Source organism: Phodopus roborovskii, unplaced genomic scaffold, assembly GCF_943737965.1.
Source record: "Phodopus roborovskii unplaced genomic scaffold, PHOROB, whole genome shotgun sequence".
Lineage (NCBI taxonomy): Eukaryota > Metazoa > Chordata > Mammalia > Rodentia > Cricetidae > Phodopus > Phodopus roborovskii.
In genome coordinates, this window is record NW_026126480.1 from 40,963,449 (window position 1) to 40,984,190 (window position 20,742).

The 20,742-nt window shown below is 38.3% G+C and overlaps 2 protein-coding genes across 4 annotated transcripts in view; both read right to left on the minus strand.

Annotated features, from left to right (window-relative positions):
* The window catches only part of Fam53b (family with sequence similarity 53 member B), a 103,047-nt gene extending 102,806 nt beyond the window's left edge, over positions 1-241 (minus strand). The window contains exon 1 of one of the 2 annotated variants that reach the window (XM_051193190.1): positions 96-241. The gene's annotated coding sequence lies outside the window, so the exon portion shown is untranslated. Of the gene's footprint in view, positions 1-42 lie in introns of both variants that reach the window. The other variant, XM_051193191.1, reaches the window with a different exon arrangement.
* A 4,456-nt stretch (positions 242-4,697) lies between these two features.
* Eef1akmt2 (EEF1A lysine methyltransferase 2) overlaps positions 4,698-20,742 on the minus strand; it is a 35,923-nt gene continuing 19,878 nt past the window's right edge. Inside the window, exons 5-7 of one of the 2 annotated variants that reach the window (XR_007835029.1) lie at positions 19,897-20,113; positions 16,359-16,543; positions 4,698-5,014 (exon numbers count right to left, since the gene is read on the minus strand). Coding sequence is in view for 1 of the 2 variants with exons in the window: in XM_051193195.1 (XP_051049152.1) it covers positions 16,425-16,543; positions 19,897-20,113 (336 nt within the window). In the remaining variant the exon portion in view is untranslated. Of the gene's footprint in view, positions 5,015-16,158; positions 16,544-19,896; positions 20,114-20,742 lie in introns of those variants that run through there. The other variant, XM_051193195.1, reaches the window with a different exon arrangement.

The window sequence follows — 20,742 nt, forward strand, 5'->3', positions numbered from 1 at the left end:
GAGCCGGACGGACTTCCCCCACCGGCTCCGGGGAGCACACACCGACACCACTCCGGACCAGCCCCGAGGCGCGGTCACCCAGCCGGGTCGCTTACTGTGCGCGCCGGACGGGGGCCGTCACTGCTAGCGCTCGCCAAGTCGTCCCGGCTGCCCGCCCTCGCCTGCCGTGCGCACGTTCTCCTGCCGGCGCCGAGCGCTTTGTACCGAGCGGCTCCCAGGGAGGAGGAAATCGACTTGTCACTTCCTGAACTGTTTGCAACTCGTCCCTTTAACTGGCCTCGGCCAGGCCGCCAGTGCCGCCGACGGGCCGCCCGACCGCGGCTGCGTGAAGTCAGTGGCGCTGTGCGGGCGGCGTCGCGGCCCGGGCGACCGGCGTGCCGCTACGAGGTGCAGTGCGCGCAGCCGCCAGTGGGCGGGGAGTTGGGGGGGGGGTCGCGGCGCGCCTCCGGCAGGACTGCCGGGTGTCCAGAGAACACGCACCGCGCGCCCCTCATGCCTGGAGTCCCCGGCCGCGGGAAATAACCCCGCACGAGTCAGTACCGAAACCCTGGCCGCGTGGGCTTCGCACGGCCAGCTTCCGGGTTAGCACTTAGCAGTTTAAAAGAAGGGATCCTATCTAAAGCGAACAGGACCGCAAGGGGTTGGGGGAGGGCCACACTTTAGGATAATAAAGCACTGTTCCAGACTTTGGGTGCCATCGTAATAGAGGAATTTGTACTTCAGATGCCACATCCAAAATACATGCAACTGGCGAAGGAAGGATTTGCGGTTGCTAAGCAAAGGCAGGGCATGTTTAGTTCTGTAACTTAGGATGTTGACTTAAGTGCAGGAATGTAACCCTGATAGAATAAGCAGAGTATTTTCATTGTGCAGCTCACCTGGGGGAGGGGACCATGTTCCTTGTGAACTGAAGCCCTAGATTTCCTATCACTCCTTCCTGCTGATGTGTTGTCATTAACCCTGTATCTAAAGAGATTTTTAGAGTTGTTTGTTTTTTTTTTTTTTTTTAGTCCCTTTTGCCAAAAAAACAAAACACATTACTTTACATGGATTGTGTCTGCACCGTTTGAATGGTTCTATTCATAAATCAGGAAACTTTTTCTGTTGCTTCTAGGAACATTTAATTGGTTTTAATCCAATGTTGAAATCCCAGTATCAAACATAAATGAACAATTAACTTTTTGAGTTTGTGTACACTTGGGAAACTATTAGATTTCATGGCTATTGCTGAAATAGTTCAGTTTGTCACCACACTGGGCCTATTCTTTTCAGAAAAGCATGAGCTAACCTCGTTCAGCCTGACTACAGTTCATTCCAGAGATTCTGCCATAAGATTAAGATGCTCATCAGAAGAAAAGAAGTCTGTTCACCTCAGAGAGATGATGTGAACACAATCAGATCACCCCAAGGAAGTTGAAGTGTCCTAATATACAGAATACAAAGACCATCATATCTGTAACACATTATTTTCTTTTTTTAAAACGTGTTATGGGCCAATTTTGAAAGGAAAAAGAACCATGTGTTCTGTCAAAAGAAGGTACACTTAATGGCATTTCCCTTCCAGAAAACCACCCTATCTCCATACTACCACCTTAACCTCTAAGTACTATAAGGATAGTTTAATGCACTAACTTTTTATTGGGAGGCCTAGAGTGACTCCTGCTGGCAAACACTCAGTTTATCCCTGCAATTACTAGTTCATCGGGTCAACTTAAAAAAAAAAAAAAAAAAAAATCAAGATGCCAGGGGTCCTACACCTGGAAACAATTATTGCAACCATTATTCTTGTGGCTTTCAGGACCATGTTAGTCTCATGAAATTCCAAAGATGGGGGTTATGGGCATCTCCTTTGCTCTAACACCTTCTTTTCCAACCCCAAGCAAGCAGCCTGTTTTTCTGGTTCTTAGCCTTTCTTGACATTACCTAGTTAGTATGACTAAAACTCCTGCATAAAGAGCAAGACTAACCAATGTAATTATCTAAATCACAATCCTCAAGAGTAAAAAGACATATATATACTAAATTAAGGCTTATGTCAGTCCTCCATAAAGTTTACCACATATTTGGTTCTTACTGTTAAAGGCAATGGCTCTTTTATTATAAAAAGTCCTGTCCTCAAGGTTGTTGGATTAAAGTTTTGTTTAATTCAGAATAGCCACAAAGCCAGTCAACTGAATTTAAGATTAGGTAGGCAGCAGCTAGGAAGAGGGAGGGGAGTTCAACTGTCTACCTTTGTTCATGCTTAAATGGTCAACCAAATCAGATCCAGATTTAGAGTACAACCAGACACCTAAACACAAATGCATAGGCCAATTCAGAAATAAGTTCACAAATCTAAAGACCGACAACCACTTGTAACTCTGCCATTATCCTGAATAAATACCGACCTGATTAAAACCATGCAACACCCCGGAAAATATAAAATGCAAGGATTATTTAGTTTCTTACTTTAAGACCAATATGAGACCCAGGGATAAAGTAATACTGATTCTTTTGGCTTTCCCCCAAATAGGAGGTCTAGCAAATAGAAGACTGTTTGTGTGTGCAGTATGCATCATGTATCCTTCACTGAGTATTACTGTTACAGCTCCCCAATTCCAAGCGTACAGCTCTTAAGCAACAGGAGACAATAAGGGTGTATTTTATTAAGAAAGGGTGTAACCAACTATAACTTGTATCAACAAGCTAAAGAAGTGTTCACCTAAGCACATCTGTGGAGAGGAGGGTAAAGGTTGCTTTTGATATATACTAAGGAGTGTCTAAAGCAGTTAGTGGGTGTTTTATGCCTTTAGAACCAGATCAGTGTGATGTTCAGAAAACAAAGAACTAAGTTTTGAAGTTTGAGTAACTGTTCATTTTCACATATATCTGTACCTATGTCTAAGTACATCACTAAAAATTAGACAAGCATAACCATAGGAATTCATTTAGACTAACAAAGTGAACAAACAAATGTCAGACATGTTATACATCGAGCCCAACAGCAGTATGCAGATGCTTGTGTACCAACCCCTTTATTCGGTTTCTAAAAGCCACTGTGCCTCTTTGTCACACTGTTGTATTAAAAGCCAGTCACTCACATTTCACACTGTTCTTTCTACATCTGAAAAGGCCTTTTTTTCCCCAAGCAAAACCTTTTAAAATTGCTTATAATAGATTATGGGAAGACAGACATCACCAAATCCACCTGAAATGTTTTCAAAGAGACTGGCGACTGAAAGCAAGTTGATAGAAAATATTTCTTTGGAAAATATGTAAGATATCTGGTCAGAATTAAGGCCAAAACTGTCCATTATAGGGACTCATATGTGGATCTCATTCAGAAGAATTCTGCAATTTTCCCTACATCTATTATTAAGTTACAACTAACAGCCCTACCTATGAAACATTATAATACATTAATTCTTTTGTTCTTTCCTGTGCTTTTATCTACCTATGAAGATAAGTTACAACTTTAGGGTATAATATTTGTATGCTAAATATATAAAACATAAAGCATTTTGATCCTTAAGGGGAAAATTATATTTTTTAATCCAAGAAAAACTAAATTTATTTTCATTGGAAAATAACCACAACAGTGAATTTAATGATACCAATCTCACTCCTCTGATACAAAATAAGAGTTAAAAGCAGTTTGGAGAGGAATGACTATTGAAATCTGCACATGTAACTGTGCTGCTTTGTAGCCGAATGTCTAGCACCATTGAGGTATGAAAGCATGCCAGCTGGGATGGCATTGTGCACCACAAAGTGTGGGTCGTAAGCCTACGTCCTGAGCACAAACCCTGGTTTCCAAGTTGGCAGGTGCTGAAAACACAGCAAATGTCACGCTTGCAACTCATTGGATGGAAGACCTCGGGTAGGGCAAGCTAAAAGCTAAAAAGAACAGAGTGAGAATTAAAACTTGAAAGTTCAAACAATTCAGTAGTAACCTTTTCAAAAATTTCCTAGTGACTGTTATTATTATATAAGAAAACACAGGAATAAAAAGGAGACATTGAAGCTTATTCACAGTAAATAAAAAGGAAAAAGTGTAACAAAGGTATTCACTTACTTGCAAATGAAAACTTACTAAGCCAATCATATTATTCCAATACAAAGCTTCAAAAACAAATCCTAGGGGGCTGAAGAGATTACTCAGCAGTTTAGTGCACTTATTGATATTGCAGAGGCCCTGGGTTCGAGTTCCACCACTTAATGGTGACTCTGACCTCCACAAGCACCAAGCACACACATAGTGCACATATATACATGCAGGCAAAATATTCATACATACAGAAGTAAATAATTGCTTTAAAAGTTAACAGAAAACATACCCTCTGATGTATTTGTGATGGCAACTGAAGTAGACTTTAGTGTCACTATCACGCAACTAGCTATCTACAACAATTTTCCTGTTACTCCACCAAAAACAGCTAAAAAACAAGGCAGTGTTTTCAAATTGCCCTATGTTTAACTTAGAAAACATTTCAACTGCATTCCCAAACTAAATTCACATGTCCTGTTTTCAAGTAAAAACCACTTCAAGGTTTTTCTTATTTTTTAGAATTCATTTAGTATTTGCCAAATTGTTTTTCTCTGTTGAGTCTAGCAAACCTATTTTTTATTTGACCATACTGATAATCTAAAATCTACTGATATCCTTTCTATTGCCCCCAAAAGGACATTTTCCATTCCATTCATTATTGAGAAACCATGTATATAGTTCATGATTTCACAAAGCTTAAATACACAATCTAAATCCTGAATCCTTTGGGTTCAAATATGAAGGGGGAAAGTTGTCTCTGGGTCTAGCAGGAGAGACTAGAGGACCATGAGAATATTCGCCTAGTTTGCAAGCTTGTGAATCTCTTCACTGTCTTCAGTGTTTGTCAATATACTGTTTGCAAAAATAAAGGTCTTTGTTTTCATTCACACCACTGTCATTTTAAGAAGGATGAGATTCACCTGCTTCTTTGTTTTTCTTCCCTGCTAGTTCTGTGTGAGTTCTCATGCAGGTGTAGGACATCCATACCTGAAGCATAAAGGGACAAATATGACTACAGAGGGGAGGGGATCAGCTTTAGTGGTAAAGTGCTTGACCAGCATACATGAAGTCCTAGGTTTAATCCCTGGTATGGGGAGGGAGGAATAACTAATATGAATGAGAAATTGACTTCCTACTTTAAATAATTAATTTATAGGTAAGGAGCGAAAGAAAAAAATCCAAGACTTGGTAAAAGCCAAGTTAATCATTGTTCTGTTGAACCACCTTGATCGGTCTGTTCTAAAAAGATCTCAGGGTTTAAAGAAAGGTATTTAAAATGGTACAGATACTTGTTTGGGCATGGTAGCAATCGCCTAAAATATCAACACTTGAAAAGCTGAGGCAGCCAGGACTAGTGATGCTCAGGAAGAAAATAAAGGTTCAAAAGCTACAATTCATTGCACAGGCCTATAATCCCAGAAGTAGGGATCCAGAGGCAGGAAGCTCCCTGTGAGTCTGAGGCCAGTCTAATCTACACAGTGAATTCCAAGCAGTCAGAACTACATAGCAAGAATCAGGTGGGAGTTAAGTGACCAAAAATAGATGTGAAATTTCTTGGGATCAACTAAAAAAAGCAGCAGGGCTGGATTGGGTCTGACAGTTCTACAGCCATGCTAGGTACTCCGAAGCTGTTCACTTCAGCAATGAGAAGTTTTGAAGACAGAAATGTCTTCTAGACTAGAACAAACAAGTGGCTTGCTGCACCTTCACACACTCCATTGTCAATTCCAGCATGAACTAAGGACAACTTGGATAAACTACTATTACCCAACATCAAACAATATAAATGGCAGTTAACTTACAGCAGGGAAAGAAATGTGACTTAAATCAAAGAAATCAAGTCTGGATAACACAAAGAAGAAACTAGCTGTAACATGTCAGTCCACTGCTTCTTAACTAGCCATTAAAACCCAAGTCCAACTCTATTCTCATTAAACCCAATGCTATTGAGTCATTGCTTCGTGATCTTGCATCCCTGTTTAGTATCCCTTGGAATCATGCCCTGACTCAGATCTAAAGAAGAAGAGTGCACACTAACCTTGCCTATTTGTTTTCAGTTCAAATACATGTATGTTAACATTTTCAACCATTTCTTACCATTTACTACTACTTAAAAGACCATGTTCTCAATCTGAAAGGTGTTCTTTCATGCACTCTGAAACACAAGAAAACATCTGAAAATCCAGCACTGTGGCATCTATTCAGCACCAGTGTATTAGAGGCTAGGGAATGTGTTACACAAGATGATTTTGAAAGATGTTTGAAAGACCCACCTGTTCCAGATTCTCTTTCTCTTATTCCTCAACACTCATTTAATCACGCCTACAATACAAAATGCCTTTCAATGGAACTGAATACATTAATATGGTAGCACTGAGGGGTAAAATCCTGAACAATTCACCTGTTAGTTCCAATGGGGAGAAGGGTTCTTGGAGGAAAGAATATTTATATAGGACTAAGCTGCTTGCGATGTATCTTTGCAATAGTCACAGCCCTGTTGGATAGAGTCCATACCTAATTCTCTCCACCTATGAAACTGTTTCAAAGAAATGGACAGACAGTAAAGCAGCCTTGACTAAGTATTTCATGTTAGGTAATGTGCTACCACCTTTAACAAAGTTCAGTTTCTGGGCTGAGATGCCCCACATGCCCAAAGCCCTCAGGTTTATGCAACAGTACCACCAAAACAAAAAGGAAAAACAAAAAAGAAACCCTTTTTCATCAGCAGGAGAAGCTGTTACAGGACAAACTGACAGGTTGCCAAGGCAGGGGGTACAAAAGGACAGACCACAAATTAGACTGGAACATCTATGTGATACAGGAGCATCTGAAAGCCCAAGGCTTTAAAGTGACAAAATGGGTCATCTGGAAGTAGTCAGTTGCGTATATTTGGGGCACAGAAGATTCAGAGGAAGATTTGTTAAAGAGTATTATGATCATTCCTTGGACCTTGACTTAATCTTACCTTTCTACATGTAAGATAGAAGCAGACTAAACAATAAGATGTTAAATCCTGAATTTATTGGTCAAGTCAACTCTTTGGTCAAATGAATACAAACTGAATAATCAAACATATTTTAGAAACAGTCACCAAGCACAAGTTTGTTCAGATTAAAAATTATTCATTTGCTTTAAATATTTTATTGCACATGCATACACATCTTTTTAAATAAATAGATACCTTGGTTTAACGGCCACCAAGTTACCCAACAACTGACACTTAGCATATGAAGTGTGTAATGTCCTCATACATACTAGAAACCTATTTTGTAGACCTTGTTCATTCAACCTGAATTTTCAGGTATTTTTGCTGGCTCTTTCCCCAAAACCATACATTGAAGTCCTAAGTCCCAATGCAATAGTATTTGTATGTGAGGCCTTTATGAAATAACCAGAATTAGGAGAGGTCATGAGATCAGTGCCCTCACATAGAGACCATGAGAGGCTGTGTGTTTGCTCTCTTTCACATACAGAGGTCATATGAACACACAGATAGCAGCCACCTAAAAGCCAAGGAACAAGACTTCAAGATAAAACAAACCTAGGGACAGGCATGATGATGCATAGTGGATAAAGGTGCCAGCCTACAAGCCTGGTGATCTGAATCCGATCTCTGGAACCCACATGGTGGAAGGAAAGAAGCGCACAAGCTGTCCCCTTTGACCGCCATATATGTGTCACACACATACAAAATAAATAAATGTAAAAATATAATGGTAATGGTACCTTGCCAGCACTTTGGTCTTGGAATTCCAGCTTTCAGAACTGAGAAAGAAATGTCTGCAGCTTATGCCACCCAGTTTAAAGAATTATGGTATCTGAGCTGCATGAGTAGGAAGGAACTTAAAAGCTAAAGTACTGAGAATCAACCCTAATGACCTGAGTTTGATCTCTGGGGTCCACAAAGTAGAAAGACAGAACCAACTTCTGAAAGATGTCCTGACCTCCACACACTTGCCACAGCATATCCAAACCAACGTGTATATATACTTACATGTATGTACGTGCATGAACCAAATAAACAAAACTTTTTTTTCTTAAAGCTTACCTTTTTTTTCTTTTTCCTGTGACAGGGTTTCTACGTGTGGCCCTGGCTGTCCTAGAACTAATTCTGTATACCAGGGTTGTCTTGAACTCACAGAGATCCACCTGCCTCTGCCTCTAGAGTGCTGGGATTAAAGATGTATGCCACCTATAGAATCCCCATGATTTCCAGAGAGGAAAGGTAAGTGATTTCTCTAGGTCCAATCCCTTTGATACTTACTCTATTATACAACAGATTCACTGAATTGCTGACTTTTTGATGCTAAAGATAAAAACCAGGACCACAAACATACCAGACAAGAACTCTAACCAATAAGCTGTACCACTAGCTCACTTAAACAGATTTTAAATACAAACTACCAGTGATTATGCAATGAAAGGAACCAAGACAAGTCAACTAAATTCCAAATTAAAAAATAACCTATTTCATTTGTTGCAACTCCTTAGTCAAACAGATTTAACAAAATGATCTCTTCCATTTATGCAGCATCTTTACCATAGGAACATCCCATAGGAAAGCCGCCTTACTAAATGAACAAACCTTTGGAAAAACAGCTTCTGCCATAGTGAGTAAGATACTTAGAATTTGGCCTTTTAGTTTAATCTAGTTAATTACTTTTTAATTAAACAATAACCATAATAAATGGCAAAATTGTAAGTCTATGTGGGACTTTATCTTATTTTTTGAGCAAACTATATTATCAATTACTTCACTTAAGAAGCTCTCACCCAGAATCAGAGCTTTCCTTCTAAGCATGCTATGGTTTGTGAGGGGATGAACACATCAAAAGTGTGTCTTACCAGGTGGTGGTAGCACACACCTTCAATCCTAGCACTCAGGAGGCAGAGGCAAGAGGATCTCTGTTAGTTCGAGGCCAGCCTGATCTACAAAGCAAGTTCCAGGACAGGCTCCAGAGCTACAGAAAAAAGCTATCTCAAAAAAAAAAAACAAAGCAAACAACAACAAAAATACTGTCTTACTTATACCTACTCAAAAATAACAAATATTACTCTCCTTCAAAACAACTTAAAAGCAGATTCACAGAAACACCTCCAATGTTCCTTTATAAATGACACAGATGTAAGTTATCCCTCCCAAAGCTTGTACATGGTTCTTTAACTCAGTGTGCTAGTCTATTAAATACCATACTATAATTTCCCCCATTCAAACTCCAAGAAGGCTTCTATAGAAGATCTGGAAGGAAAACCTAAATACCATTGCTTCAGTGTATCTAAATTTATTTCCTCAGCAAATCAAAAGATTAAGGGCTAGATGCTGCTACAGAAAGGCAGGCGGATATGACTATAAACTGCTCTTTCCTCCACTCTTCCTCGCTGTGTCCCGCCTCTCCAAGTTCCATGACTGGAAATCATCCTAATTTTTTTAGCCAGGATATACTAAAATTAGACAGGAACAAAGGCCTGACATTTTCATATTAGCAAGGGGTTAGGAAGCAAATCTGAACTTGCAGCACCCACACTCATCTACATTTAGCCTCTTCCTTGTGAATCTTTCCTTTCTAAAGCAGCAAGAGGCACAGCAGGAACCAGTCCTGCTCAGTTTCTACTCTGCCACCATACCTGTCAACACACTACTTCATCCACAGTGCATCAGTGAAGAACCCCAATCAACAGGAGGATTTCATATTTCTTTCTAAGATACTCTGGTATTCTCTAGGATATATAATTGCTGGATCATGTGTCAATCAATGCTTTGGGGAAATGGAGAGACTACACTCATTTTTTTTTAAGTAGCTTCCAGACACCATATACAATAAAAAATAAAAAATAAAAACACTGAAATGTTTATCACTTTCTGACACAGTAATAACAACACGATGTAAAAATATACCACAGGGGCTAGAGAAGTGGCTCAGCACTAAAGAGCATTTTCTGCTCTTTCAGAGAACTGGTTCCCAGCGCCCACGTAAGGCAGCTCACAACTGCTGTAACTCCAATTCCAGGAGATCCAACATCCTCTTTCAAGCTACATGGGCACTCCCCCAAATGGCATATTTTTACACACACACAAATAATAAATTAAAAAATTGCTTTTAAAAATGTGCCATTTCTTCTGGAAAACAAGAAAATGGTTTCTTCTAAAAACTGAAAGCTAGATTTGGGGATTCATGGCTTGCTCTAAAAAGCCAGGCAGTAACTTATAAACACTTGGTCTTCAGTCTTTCACACAACAGTACCAGCATGACAGAAATATCTTCTGTAGGCTCATACATTCCCACTTTTTGAAGTTCTACTCCACAAAAGCAGAATACTGATACATCGTGTCTTAGAAATTATTTTTATCTTTTTAATTTGGCTTCACTGGGCCTAAGCTGCAAGTCCACACAGTCATAGCTTGAAATTCTGCTAGAGAAGCCCTTTTAATGATTAGTCTAACTCGCTGTGTTATAAAGATTTTTAAAACTCAGTAAGTACCCACTCAGGCTTTCTTTTTTCCTGGTTACTAGAGCCCATCTTGACATCTAAGCTAGAAATAAATGATCTTTCAACAACACTCCAGGGATTTTGCTAAGGTCATATTCAATCATTCATTAGGCTTGGTACCCGGTGCTTTTCAGAGTTCCATTGTAGAGCTGGTTTTATTCAGCATTTATGTAGCCTGTGGGCTTGGGTATTTGTCAGCTTAATGTTGAGTTTCATTTCTATGCCTCTAACATAGGAATCCATCAATTGACCAAAGAATTTCAAACTATTCCTTTACTTTCTAACAAATTGCATGGTGTGTATGAAGAATAAATTAGCATTAATTTTCTTCCATTAACTGTTAATAAGACATGGTCCTGCATTCTCCCTTCATCTAAGGACATCTCTGTTTCCTGCCTAACCAAAAGAAATGATAAGGATTTTCTAATTTTCCCCCCAGTATATCTTTAAATCTACTGTGCTCCTTGCTTCCCACAACCAAGCTCTAGGTTGTGGCAACCTTCTTCCAGAAAATGTACTAGACAAGGCTCTTTTCAGAGGTCATCCACACTTCTTGTAATTATTTGGAGTGGTTACTACTGTGCAACACATGATACTTAAGTTTTTTGCCCTGAAAACTGAGCGCTGTTTCTGCAGAAGATAGATCCTACCTCACAAAGGCAAAAACAGGAAGTCAAAACTCAGATCTCTCACTTGGAGACAAACTAATTGTTTGTATTTGTTATTATTTTCAAGGTAGGCCACCAGACAGAAAGAAAAAGTCAGGTGCATTCTATAGAGTGAAAATTGTATAGGTTTGAGCACAATGTGGTGGCAAACTTCTAAAACACAGGAGATAGAGGCAGAAAGATCAAAGATCAGAGTTCAGGGCTATCCTCAGCTGCAAAGGAAGGGAAGGTCAAAGCATGCTTAGATTACATAAGACCTTGTCCCAAAAAGAATGAGAAAAAAGAAAAAAATAAAACATGTATATGCCTTTACTATCATCTGGATGAAAATGAACCCTGCCAGCAAGCAGTGGTATAGAAATTTTACAAATCTATACAAGATATTAAGGTCTTTAATATTTGCTTCCCTTCTTTTCTCAAACAGAAGACTAACATGCACATCAGAGAGGAACAAGAAGAAAAGCAAGCTTGTTACTACAAAAGGGGGGAAAAATCAAGTATAATTTGTTGCCAAGACTAATGTCAGGTTTAAATCACAGACCTAAGTGTCAGTCCCCAAAACAACTCTAACCGTAATACCTGGCTAAAACAAAACATTTCTCAATTCTTTCTATTTGTTAAGTCTGTGGAGCCTGACTGCCTGCCTACAGCATTCAGGCCTGATTCCCCATGGACCTGTGAGTTAACTATGGACCTGCACTTCCTACAGACACGGCCTGTTATGCTACAGCAGCATCACAGTGAAAAGCCCCAGTTCTAGTTTGGATTTCAAACAAGTTTCCAAAATGTCTTTTGATTAAATGAAACTACAATTCCAGCTTCTTTTCTTTTTGTTTTTTTGGTTCTGTTTTGTTTTTAAGATTTACTTATTATATATACAGTATTCTGTCTACATGTACACCTGCAAGCCAGAAGAGGTCACCAGATCTCACTGCAGATGGTTGTGAGCCACCATGTGGTTGCTGGAAATTGAACTCAGGTCCTCTGGAAGAGCAACCTCAGAGCTATCTCTCCAGCCCCCAATTCCAGTTTCTTATCCACACAACACAGTCATCATTATATCATGTGCTCCCCTTTTTGCAACTGCATCATTTCATTCATGTATCCACATATTTATAAGCGTTAACAATACTAAACTTTAAAATAAAGTGTTCATAGTTTATTTCATAAACATAGAGACATTTAATAATCAGGCTATTAACAGTTTGGTACTATTTGAAAATACTAATTTCTTGTTAGAATTTTCAGACCTTCTATTTCTGATTTCAATCATTACAGGGTTGGCTTCTACCAAGATTGAAGTGCTAAGAAAAGTCCTTTTTTTTTTTTTTTTTTTTTTTTTTTTTCAAACCTTATCAACAGCTCTACAGTGGAAAAAGAAAAAAGCCTCACCTTTGCAAAAAGAACAAACATGTCCCACAAAGGGACTCAGTCAACATCAACAGACATAGCCCAAGATAACTGTGAGTCAGACTAAACCTGCTCACACAGAAAGTGATTTGCTGGATTGATGCTTAATAACACTTCAAACTTACCCACTTAAAATTCTGAGAGTACTTATTTCCACTCATTTAATTATTTATTTTAGACAAGTTCTCACTAAGTAGTCCCACCTGGATTGGAATTTGCCATGTAGATAATATTGTTTTTTAAATCAAAGACAAGTTTGGAATACTTTTTATTTATAAAAAAAAAAAATCACCTCAATAAGTTATAAAACAGTATGTGTCTACAGTTTTAAAGACCTCTGGCTAGGGAGTTGGCTCAAGTACATGCAGAGCAAACATGAGGACATGAGTTTGAATCCCCAGCACCTATATAAAAGTTGGGCATGGCTGCATGTGCAGCAGCTCCAGGGCTGGCAGATGCAAACAAGCAATCCTTAGAGCTTGCTGACCAGCTACCTAGCTCACACACTGAGCTTCAGGTTCAGTAAAAGACCCTGCCTCAAGGATAAAAAAAAAAAAAAAAGACAAAATAAGGCAATGATATAAGGAGATACTTAGGCTAGATGTTGATTGTGCTGGCCTTTGAACCTAGCACCAAATCATGAGACTGGGACAGGCAGATCTCTCTGAGTTCAAAGCCTGATCTACATAGCAAGTTCCAGGACAGCTAGAACTAAGTAGAGAGATCCTGTATCAAAAAATACACAACAAAAAGATACCCAAAATCTTCCTTTGGCTTCCACATGTGTATGCCTATGCATATGTTCATACACACTAAAAAGATCCCACATCTCACAAAGCACAATTTTCTGAAAAGCTTAAGTTGTACATATTCTAAAGTAATTTCTCACATTTTGCATTCTAAAATAAAAGCTATTGTAGTTTTTGTTAAAAATCCATATAACTGCCTCCAAATCTTTAAAACACAAGTGGTAGCCTTAATGGTCACACTGACCTAAGTTACTGCCTTATCCTCCTCTACCCCTCAGAACAAAATCCACATAATGTAAAACTAGGCTAAATACTAGAAGAACATAAATACTAGGAGAACATTTAACATAAAAAAAATAGTTTTAAAACACAATATTCTCAAAAAGCTGAAAATCACCAAAAAGCTATATAACTTTTTAAATTTTTTATTTCATATGCATTGGTGTTTTATCTGCATATTTATCTGTGTGACGGTGTCAGACCCCCTGTAATTGGAGTTACAGACAGTTGTGAGCCATCATGTGGATGCTGGGAACTGAATCAGGTCCTCTGGAAGGGCAGCCAGTGCTCTTAACCACTGAGCCATCTCTCCAGCCCAAGCTACATAACTTTTAAATATATATTTTTATTTATGTATGCAGGTATTTTGCCTCCATAAATGTCTGTGCATTACATGCCTGTCTGGTGCCCAACGTGACCAAAAGAGAGGGTACTGGATCCCTATAAACTGAAGTAACAGATGGTGTGAACAATGTAGGTTTTGGATAAAAATCTAGATTCCCCTGCAGGAGCAGAAAGTACTCTTCATTACTGAGCTATCTTTCCAGTACCCAAAAAGTTACATAGTTTAAAAAAAATTACATTAAGATTCCAATATTAAAATATTGTCCCAAATACAGTTTCCTTAAATATTAGATATAAATAAAAGATATGCTTTACCTTTTCGATATATAAATGCCCTCCAGATAAACCAGCTCTCAGAGTACCTTGTCTCTACATCCCTCAAAGGTCACACAACTGACAACCCCCTTCCACAGAAAAATGAATGACAAAATTGTTTTCACTTTTCTTTTGGATGTGTTTGCATGCACATATGTGCATTGCGCATAGACATAAGTATAGAAGCCAGAAGTCTTTAGGCATTGCTGTGGAATATTATTTTAACTGTGTAAAGGTGTGTTGTTTCTGCTGCCTTTGTTAATTATGCAAAGATGTGTTGCTTTTGTTTGATTAAACAAAATTAACTTGGGGTCAGGAGGCTGAGTTAGCAACTAGCTGACAAGAAGTGGCAAGGAGGAACTATGTTTAGCCAGGGGCTGAGCAGAAGGATGGCCTTTTTTTCAGGAGACACTAGCAAGGAGAGAAGGTTAGCTACTTGCTATTCAGCCTCTCTGAGCAATCAGGATTTCTCCTCAAACTTTGAATCCTGAGTAGAAAGACAGAGATTTAGACAGTTTCCTTTAGCAGCTGTGATAGAGCTGGTGACTGAGGAAACAGAATTCCAGCCTGGCTGCAGCCCATGCAACCAAACTGCTGCAGTAGCTGCAAAGTTGCAACTGCCAGGTGGGACAGCAGTTGCTTAAGATGCAACCACTAGCCACAGTACTGAATGCAAAACAACAAGGTATCCTTCTTGATTGCTCTCAACTTTATTTTTTGAGACAAGTTGTCAGTAAACCTGGAGCCAAGTGATCCACAGCTAGGCTTCCTGGCCATCAAGCCTCAGAGAATCCTCTTGTGTCTGATCAGGAGCACTAAGATTATAAGCACATGCTGCTCCAAACAGTGCTGTACATAGCTGCTAGGGAGCTGAGCTCAGGTCTTCATGTTTACTTGGCAATTTCCCCAACTTTTTTTTTTTTTTTTTTTGGAAAAGGGGTTTCACTGTGTAGCCCAACTCCAGTTCCTCCCCCTACTTCAGTGTCCTAAATGCTAAGATTATAGGTTTGTCATGTCTTGCATAAAATTCAGTTCCTGGTAAAGGATAGTCTTTCAAAACAAATAGAGATAGTAAAAGTAATAATGAATGTCATGAGACTCAGGTGGCTGACTGACTATTCTCAAAGTCCACAGACCAGCACTAGTCATTTAGTTAGTGATGAACACTAACAAAGGGCTCCACAGCTCCTAAAGTAAGTGCCCATCACTGACTTAGATGCTATAAAGACAGATTTGGCACCTGGGAGATAGACTATGTTAGAAGAAGGGTTCCAGAGTCAATCAGCCCCAACTACTAAGAATCTTGACTTCTCCTGGTACTATCTGGCCTTGAAAAAATGTCTTCACTCTCAGCTGCAGTTCTCCTATACATAAACAAGTAATCCTTTGGGAAAATACAGAAAGACTCACTGATTTAATAAAACCCCATTAGTTAACATGGGGCTAAGCATTTAGCAATACTCCTTAATTCTCTTTCCTTAACTACCCATTTATCCTTCACAGGGTAAAGACTAGAGTCACCAGTGTGATGGTGCACACCTTTAATCTCAGCACTGGAGAGGCAAAGGCCTCTCTGAGTTCCAGGCCAACAAGAGCTACACAGTGAGACACTGTCTCAAAAAAAAAAAAAAAAAAAAAAAAAAAACAAATAAATAAATAAAAACACCTCATCGGCTTCTCTGATTTTGCTTAATAGCATGACAATTGAGGAGGTCTCCCAGCTACCAACACAAAATGGCATTGCTTATCATACTTCACATTCTGTAAAGCATAAAGAAACTTTAACTATTCTGGCCTTGAAACAGTTTGATCAAGTCTTTATAAACTGACATTTCAACTCAACTTTTCCCAAGGCACAAAAATCAAGAACACATGCTTTCTGTAAATTCATTTACTACCTTGAGGCTTTCAACTGATTAGTAGTTACAGAAAACTGCCACAAAACACACACAAAAAAAATTTATGTCAATATAAAATCTTATATTATTCTTAGTTGACATCTAAATTTGATGCCCATACTTGTGATTTCCCACCACCCCATTATCTGTACTCAGTCTGTGCAGCCTGGGTACTTACTAAGCACTCTTTGTACTTGCTTCTTCTGTATCGGGTTTACTTTGCTGTACAGTTTCTTCTAGAAAGCTAACTGACTTTGTCCAAGAAAGTCTCACTTTTTTGAAAAACTAAAGCTGCTACAGTATTTCCAGATCTACCTCCAAAGCTGAACTTGGGTGTTGGCAACTCTTCAAAAAGTTCAAATCCTATAAAACAAAATTAAAATATCTGTGTTAGAGCTATTTGTACCAACAATGTTCTTTCAAATCCTTTCCAAAACTGTGATTTCAAACTGGTGACTGAAATTAATTTTGCAATTTTTTTCCTGTTCACAACCACCCCAAAATCTTTTTAAATGAACAGGGAACAGAAAGGACCAAAAATAATCAGCACACAAGACTTTTCCCCATTTCTTCTAATCCTACTTCCCTTGGTCTATCTCTATCTCCTTGGGAGGAAGCAGCTGTGACACACTGAATTCTTGACATATGACAACACTGCTTTCTATGTAGAAACTCAATCACATCACAACTATAAATAAAGGCATGTATTACAAAAAGGTTAAATTACTGAAAGTAAAAATGAATTCGTAAATGATGAGAAAGTTCTGGAAGACAGACTCCTCATGGTTATACAACAACATGGATGAAGTTACTGAACTGAACACCTAATTCATTATCTATTTATCTATGGGCTTAGATGTATTTGGTTTTTCTGAGATGGGGCCTCATATAGCAAAGGTTGTCCTAATACTTTCTAAATAGCCAAAAATGACCTTCAAACTCCTGATCCTCCTGCCTCCACCTAACAAATACTATGATTAAAGGTTTACACCACCATACCCAATCTGAACTGTTCACTTAAAATCTTATGAGTTTTATCACAATTTTTAGAAAAGAAGATTAAGCAAAGATAAATACCCAAACCAAACTACTAACTGTCTTGGAAGAAATTATAACTTTCAGAACACAGTATGCTTTTTTTAAAAAATGCTCATTTAGAACCCAATGTCCTAGGTTCAAGTCCAAGGTTCCCCACCTCTATGTGAGAAGTATACTTGCACAAGGAACTTTTTCCATGACCCTTAATTCTATTCAAAGTTAGTAGATAGCAAAACCTCCATGGGCCTTTGTAAAGATTCAAATAAAATGACTATTGTTTCCCTAAACTATAAAATAAGCTATAAATGCATTATTTTGTGGGGTTTTTTGTCTTCAGCAGCAGTGACATGGGGCAGAGTACTCTGTTGCTGTTACACATCTAAGTCCAAGCACCATTTTCTAAGCAACTCAATCCTAAAAGTCTCTTATGCTATGTAATTGTTTCTTTTACACCTCCTATTATAACATTATCCTGTTTTAATTCTCTATTTAGTTCTAAGACCTAACATTTTAAAGCACAGTATTCCAGGCTAAAGTCTGCTCCTCATTACCAGAGACAGACAAATGTGCTTCTGTCTGCTGGTTCCAGGGTGAAAGAGAACACCTGTATTTAACAATCAGGAGACAGAACAGGAAAGATGGCTCAGTGGTTAAGAGCACTGGTTGTTCTTTCAGAGGACCCAGGTTCAATTCCCAGAACCTACAAAGCAGTTCACAACTGTCTGTAACTCCAGTTCCAGGGGATGTGTTATCCTCACACCAATAAAAGCATTTGCCACCAAAAAAAAAAAAAAAAAGGAAGAAGAAGAATGAGGAACCAGGAGAGGAACTTCTCCCACACAGCAGAAAGCTGAGCATTTATTAAAACTGTCAAGCTTCAGAAAAATGAAGGTCTACTGATAAAACTTTTTTGGTTTTTTGGTTTTTGGTTTTTTCCCATAAAGCATTTCTCTAGGTAGTCCTGGCTCTCCTGGAACTCACTCTGTCCTGGAACTGAAGCTAGTCTCGAACTCAGAGATCTGCCTGCCTCTGTCTCCTGAGTGTTGGGACCAAAGGCATGCACCACCACTGCCAGTCTAGAACCCAACAGTTCTATGAGAAATAAATGTACCATGGAAGACAATAAAATTAATGACATAAAATAAAAGACAGTAAAGCACATACAATTCTTGTTTTCTGGAAGTAATAATAATGAAGCTTAAAAACTCACATTTTTAGAAATAAATGCTTCAGGTTTTCCATTATAAAACCTGCCAAAGCCACTGAATGTATACACGAGAGGACGCAGGGCATGTTCTGACTAGTCCTTTAATACTAAAAAGGAAACAAAACCTAAAATAGGTGCATGCAATATGATGTAATATGTTTACAGAAAACAGTGTGTAGTAAACTCTCTTGAGGTAGCTGATTTCTCATCAACTTGTGAGAGAGGATCAAAATGTAACCAAATATTTAGTCTAGAATCATTTACTTGATACTTCATCCTGAAAATTCCTTCCATTCCTTTATAAAATAATTAGTACTAACCCTGGAAACGACTCTAAGGAAAAGGTAAACAAATAACAAAAAAAAAAATTTCAAAGTACTTTCTCAGGAATGCCTGTGTGCTACATAGATAAACTAGAAGGTAAAATATTTCTTCAAGTTTCCAAGAAAGTCTAAGAAATCTCCAATTGTTCTATGTATAGAGACAGATTCTCAATGATCACAAAACATAGTAGACATAGATAATATTAGTATTAGTAGACATAGTCTAATGTACCTTTGGCTAATGGGGCAGAAAAAAAAAATCCTGTCTTGCATTAAAATAAAAAGGCAGAAGGAGGCCAGGCAGTAGTGGCACATGCCTTTAATCCTAGCACTTGAGAAGCAGACAGATCTCTGTGAGTATACAGATCAAATTCCAAGAAACCTGTCTTGCCTCCCCCCACAAAAAGGCAGAAGGGAACTTCCTCAAGAATCAGTATGTAGAACTATTATTAATTCCTCATTTCGTTTTGGTGCAATGTTAAAAATAATTACTTCATATGCACCAAAAACAAAGACAAATCCTAAATATTTAAATGATCCCTAAAGCAAACCATATAAACTACATATAAAACTAAAACATTCTCTGGGTGGTGGTGGCATACAACTTAAATCCCAGCACTCAGAAGGCAGAGGCAGGTGACTCTCTAAGTAAGAGGCCAGCCTGATCTGAGTTCCAGGACAGCCAGGGCTATACAGAGAAACCCTGTCGCAGGAAGGAAAAAAAAGAGGGAAAAAAAAAACCTAAAACATTCATCATGTACTTCCATTTACATGAGTATAGATTCACAAATAATTTAGTTCACTGAAGTCCAAAGCACAACACATGTGCTGAATCTCAGGACAGTAGATCATCCAGCTTAAATAAAAGATTGCATTGCTTAAATAAAGAGCTTGATCTTTACAAGCTCATAAATTTTAGTACTTAACTGCCAGGATTTCTGGGAAAAATGTTAAAAAAGCCCTCTGGATCCCAACCAATTTACTTCTCTGTGCTTTGTATACATAGTTCAAAGTTATTAGTAAGGTCATTAACACAGAAGAAAAAACAGTCAATTCCTACAACCAGAAACGTAAAATACTGTACCCAATAGGGGAGCCAAGCAGTATAAAACCCAAGAGTATACATTCAAACCCATGCAGCCAGTTACCTTCACTGAACACATCTAGCAACTCTGCCTTGGTCCAATTACATGAGGTTATTAGAAAAAAGCCTTTTACTTCCAACACCCTGGAGAGAGACTTCACATACTGCTTCCTCTTCTCAACTGCATTGTCAGGATTAAGACTTATGGCATCGAAAGTCCCTTTGTCAACACAAACATGAAATCCAGACAGCTTTGTGGAAAGACTCAAAAAGTCTTCTACCTATATTAAAAATGAATGTCCATATGAGAACAATTAACACAATCTTTATATAACTTAAGTGACAACATGTAAAAGGTTAGAGATAAAAGAGTCCATTATGATGGCATTTTACATATAATAAACATATTTTCAACTTTATAGTTAACTTTTATGTGCTTTATTTCCGAGATCATTAAAACCAAAATTAGAAGAGAGGTTGATAGTGTTTCCTGGACATTTCAAATCTCTATAAATTTGGAAACAAATCAAAGTCAGGAATACTGGCTCAGTTTATAAAAAGTTGATTCTTATGAAAATATTTAACATATTTATCAAAATAACAGAATTTATTTGGAACCCAGGACACTGCAAATAAAACTTATGACTTATACTCCCACTTGAGTGGCCTAAAGTAAATAATTATCAAAGTTCCTCTGTTTTGATTCAGTAGCTCACAAAGCTACCAATGGATATTACAAAAGGCATAAAGCTTAAGAAATTAAAGACTATTTAAACTATGATTACTTAACTTGGTAAATGTCCAGCACTTTAGCTTTTAATAGTTCATCAGCATCCTGTTTTTAACAACCTGATACAATTGCAGTATTTGAAATAGTGATGTGCTTCCATTTTATAACACAAAAATTTAC